The 4,801-nt window shown below is 41.7% G+C and overlaps 1 protein-coding gene across 1 annotated transcript in view; it reads left to right on the top strand.

Moving 5' to 3' along the window:
* The window catches only part of MTDH (metadherin), a 29,934-nt gene that overhangs the window by 7,882 nt on the left and 17,251 nt on the right, over window positions 1–4,801 (top strand). Inside the window, exons 2-3 of the mRNA XM_018556165.1 lie at window positions 2,485–2,586; window positions 3,902–3,983. Of these exons, the coding sequence (XP_018411667.1) occupies window positions 2,485–2,586; window positions 3,902–3,983 (184 nt within the window). The remainder of the gene's footprint in view (window positions 1–2,484; window positions 2,587–3,901; window positions 3,984–4,801) is intronic.

Below are 4,801 nucleotides of genomic sequence, written 5' to 3'. Positions count from 1 at the left end.
GTGGCAACCCTACATATGCACATTGTAAATATGAAAGTATTACCGAATACCATCCAAATTTGTAGACGGCTGAATGATCATTGTTCCCTGATGATCTGTTCTACCTAGCAAATAATACCTTGTCCTTCTGTATGCTTTCTCATCTACGTGGCTCTTCAGTGGGTTGAAAGATGCCAAGGAGCAGGTCAACCTGGCAGTTTGTGTGCCCACTCTGGCATCTGATAATGTCATGAATGGAAGGAGAAGTGTTCATAACCATCAAGAAGGACACAGGTGGGAAAGGCAGAATAAATATGCTATCGGACGGTGTTGCATGGTATGACATGCAGACTGTAAGCAAGAGTTTCTCTGTATTTAGGCCAAGAAGTGTGTTGGTTCAGGTTTTGCTTGGAATCGATGTGACGAGGAGGAATTTTCAGTCCCTTTTGCAAACACGATGACCAATTCTGTTCCTCGTATGTTTGCAGGGGATGCATTGGGGACAGGTTCTCCTAGCGATATGCAACGGCCAGCAACTGGCAATAGGACTTGCTGCCACTTAATTTCTGCTTTCCTGAAGAAGACTGAGTGTTTCTTTTAGAGTATTTTTAAATTACTAAAATAGTAAATGGGTGGCTGTGAGTCTGAGATGGAAAATACTGAGCTCTATACTGTAATCTGATGGACTATAGACTGAAATCCAGGCTCTGTAGTATTCCCACACATGGATGAAGTTCAAACTTGCCTCCTACTGATGAATCTGCTTGAGATGTCCTTTGTAGCAGCTGAGAATTCTCGGTAGTGGCATGTATGACTGCTGGTGTGTCAGCCTTTTCTGTTATAAGACACTGGATTGCCATGAGGGGATGTCAGAGGTCTGATGCAAGACGTTTGCCATTTTTAGGTACTTGGAAATCCATGTGCTGCTAGTTGATACTTTACATAAAACGATAAGAAACTACAGATAGTGTTTTTTAGAATGTAAACCTGAACCTTGGGATGAGCTGATATTTTCTAATGACAATAGCCATGTGTATTATTATTTGATTCTTGGCGTCATTTGTAATTACAAACTTGAAAGCAGACCTGAACTCAAAGTTGGAAACGTTAGGGAGAGTAAGGATTGTGAATAAACTTGTCGGCTGTAATAATGCAGATATTGGCATGCTAATGTTCCATGCCCTGTGTCATGAAGCCTGCATTGGGCCACAGGAGTTCTGGACTACCATTGTGAAGGTTCACTGTTTGCTTCATCGGCACCACATCAGCTTTAGGTCATGTGATACGGAGATTGCAGTATGTCCCTAGTATGCCGGTATTATCTTTATATAGCGCCAACAATTTACACAGCACTTTACATACTGCACATCACATCAGTCCCTGACCTCAAGGAGCTTACCATCTAAGATCCCTATCTCACATGCATACATACAAGGGTCAGTTTAGACAGGAGCCAATTAACCTTCCAGCATGTCTTTGGAGTGTGGGAGGAAACCAGAGTACCCGGAGGGAACCCACGCAAGCACAGGGAGAACATGCAAACTCCTTGCAGATAGTGATTGTATACACTGTAACTCCTTTACCACCCTTCCTTCTACCTCCTTCAATATTTGCAGCAGACCACAATCTTGCTTTGATACAGTATTATGTTCTGTTTATTTAAGATTCTAGTCCCAAATCAGCATGATTTACAATGTAATTCATTTTTCCAGGTTAAGGATTAAGGTTTGCAGATTAGTCTATTATGTAGTTATTTTATAGTTTCTCCTAATCCTTAGTGGATATCTCGATTACCTGTTTAAAGTCCAGTAGTAATCAGGGAAAACATCTTTCCAGTGACAGCCATAGATGAGTCTGTGTTAATGATATTTACAAATTTGTGCCATCACTGCTATATGGCATAGTTGGGGATGGGATGATCGTCATCACTAGAAAACATTTCACAAAGGTTGGAGTTTCTTTTCTAAGCTGCTGGGCTTCCAAGCTGTCCCAGGACACAGAAAGGCGGAACAGTCATTCATACAGCTATAAGGTTGTGGTTGGGCTAAGTGGCCAAACCTTCTTCACTCCGTCTTTGGCAATTCTAGCGTTGGCCTAAAACAACCTCCACTAAATTGGCCAATAAATCAATGGAAACCAGACCATTATTGGTGAAAATATTAACTCCAGTTGGACTGATCCCAGACATGTTCTTATTACATCCCTGAATGCTTGTTCTGATAACTGGATACATCACCTGGAGGCTTTATAGTTCTTTGCTGGCCTGAACACTGATGGACTTTGAATAATGCATTCAATCTGCAGGAAATGGGGGCTGCACGTGTGAAAAGCAAATATAGTTGCATAGAGTAGAAGTATAATAACTTCAAACCTTAGGGTTTTGTGAGTTTTTGTTGTCTTGGATCCATGCCCACCCAAATTTATTGCTAATATAACATTCTTAACTTTAAAAATCTTCTTGTTTGCCTTGTTTAGATCCTTTTATATTTTGTATTCTTTTTGCAGCCTAATGGTCGCCCAGTGGAGCTTGCTGAAGAAGAAGTGATTGCTCCAGTTAAAAAGGAGAGTCCAAAGCAGCCACTTGATGCTGACAAGAAGAACGAGAAGGTGACTTCCTTGTGTAAAAGTGCTAAATATTCATTCATTTCAGTCATTAAATATACACCAAATATTGCAGAATGCAAACAAACAGATTCCTTTTAAGTATCTTAATGAGCAGTTCCGCCCACTCGATAAGGCTGCTGCATCCTGCTGTGATGTGTCTGTAAATAAAATTAGCATTAATTTGCATGTCCAATTATAGCAGGCTTGGCACAAAATGCGGAATTGTTTAATGACTGACTGTCGAAAGCTGAACTGTTATAAGGATGTGAAATGCAGTTTCTTCTTTACAGTAACCCCGTGTTTTGCCCACTTAAAGTCCCCTCGCTGATAATCTTCCGTTCATTTGCCTGAAATGAAGACACATAGCCAGTACTTGGGTTATAGGGAGCATATGACTCCTTGTAAACTCTAACCTGAGGAACTTGGAGCTTGCACAGCTATATAAAAGCAGCTCAGGAGGGGCTCACAATTGGGGCTGAAACAACTAATCAATAAAAATCGATGAGAATCGTCAGCGATTCTCATTATCGATTAGTTGATTTTTCAAATAGTTGCTGCTGCCGTCTCGCTGCTTCACCTTTCTCCTCCTTGCTGGGACCCGCTGTTGTCTGCGTCTCCTTCAGTTAGAGGGGACACAGAGTTCTGTAGCCGGCACCCAACGGTGGTAGGGACCGCTGTGCCTCGGCATTCCCCTCATTGCCGTGCCCTGTTCCTCCTCTGTTGACGTGCCCTGTATCGCCGCTGCCCGTTCCTCGTCTGCTGGCTCCGCGCCCCCTCTTCTGCCGGTGGTATAAAGCCGGCGTCAAGTTTCTTCAACGGCTGGGAGCAATAGCCAGCCTGATATTGGTTATTTTAAATTGCAATAGCAGGTTGGCTATTGCACCCGCCCACTGCCTGCTGTCAATCAGGAGAAGCTTAAGGGCCCTTTCACAGCTGACCATTGTGATGTGATCTATTAAAAATGCACATTGTGTTTAAAGCAAACCATTTATTTTGTATGGACTGCCAATGCTCCACAGTGCAATAAAGACTTGACCTACAGCAATATATTTGATTGCATTTTTATTCATATGTTGTGGCAATGCAGGTTTGTAGGCCCCTACTGTGCTTGTGTATAGGGCTACCATACGGAATGAACGGCAAGGCAACACACCACATGAATTGGCGTGCCTTAGTGCAATGCATAGATGTGAAGCCGGCCCAAAACAGCTTTTGGAATGGAATCTGCTGACTACATACACAAACTGTTAAATGATGCCTTTGTTCTGGAGTCAAACATAATTTCTAAACTTTGCTACATTGTTTTTTGTTTTTTTAGGTAAAGAAGAATAAAAAGAAAGCAAAGGCTGATGGGAAACAAACTCAGTCACCTAGCCAGGATAAAAAGGAAGCAGAGGAAGGTAAACAATACATGTCATTAGTCTCTATTCTCTGTATATGTCGCTCACTAGATATTGAAGAATTCACCTAACTTTTGCTGTAAAGGTGATTTGTGAGCAAAGGAACACATAGTATTAAATAAAATGTTTAAATATCTGTCTGTGTATATTGCTACAGTAACAATATATAAAGCCGATTTCCTTCAAACCAATGCAATGTTTGCCGATGCTGACGAGTTGTTTCTGCAAGTCTCAAGGGTGGGAAAGCTGAGATACCATGCTCCAACCCTAACAACAGCAACACCAAATTAAAGTATCACTAAACCCTTGTGTAAAAACCAATGTGCTAGTTAATTAGAATATGTACACCCATCTGAACCATTTATTCCACAGTATAAGCTTGCCAAAGGGTATTTTCAATTGGTGAATATGTCTTCTGCCTGGCAAAAATGAATACTTGCCAAGTGAATGAACAATATATTTCCGTATAATCATGGGCCTGTGCACTGGTCGCCTCATACGAAATATCACATGTTTACTTGGGCCGGCCTGTAGCAAACCACATGCATTCCCCCCCATTTCTGAAGGAATCGGCGTGCTTTAGTGGATGGAGGAGGCTCTATTCATCGGCACTGGCTGAGTCGGCATGTAGTATTGTACCCACATTAAGGTACTATACATTAGGACTATGTACCAGGTAGAGCTAGCAAAGCCATCCATGTGAAAAAGGAAGCGCAAGTTTCAAATATTGCAACCATGTACTTATACGTACAGGCTACAACCATGGCTAATCAAATATATTTATATGTGTGCTGTATAAGGTAAGGGAAACTAATTAT

This window comes from Nanorana parkeri, unplaced genomic scaffold (genome assembly GCF_000935625.1).
Source record: "Nanorana parkeri isolate BGI_ZX_2015 unplaced genomic scaffold, ASM93562v1 scaffold226, whole genome shotgun sequence".
NCBI classification, from domain to species: Eukaryota; Metazoa; Chordata; class Amphibia; order Anura; family Dicroglossidae; genus Nanorana; species Nanorana parkeri.
The sequence above is the reverse complement of the archived record's forward strand: the minus strand, read 5'-3'. Positions and strand labels throughout refer to the sequence as shown.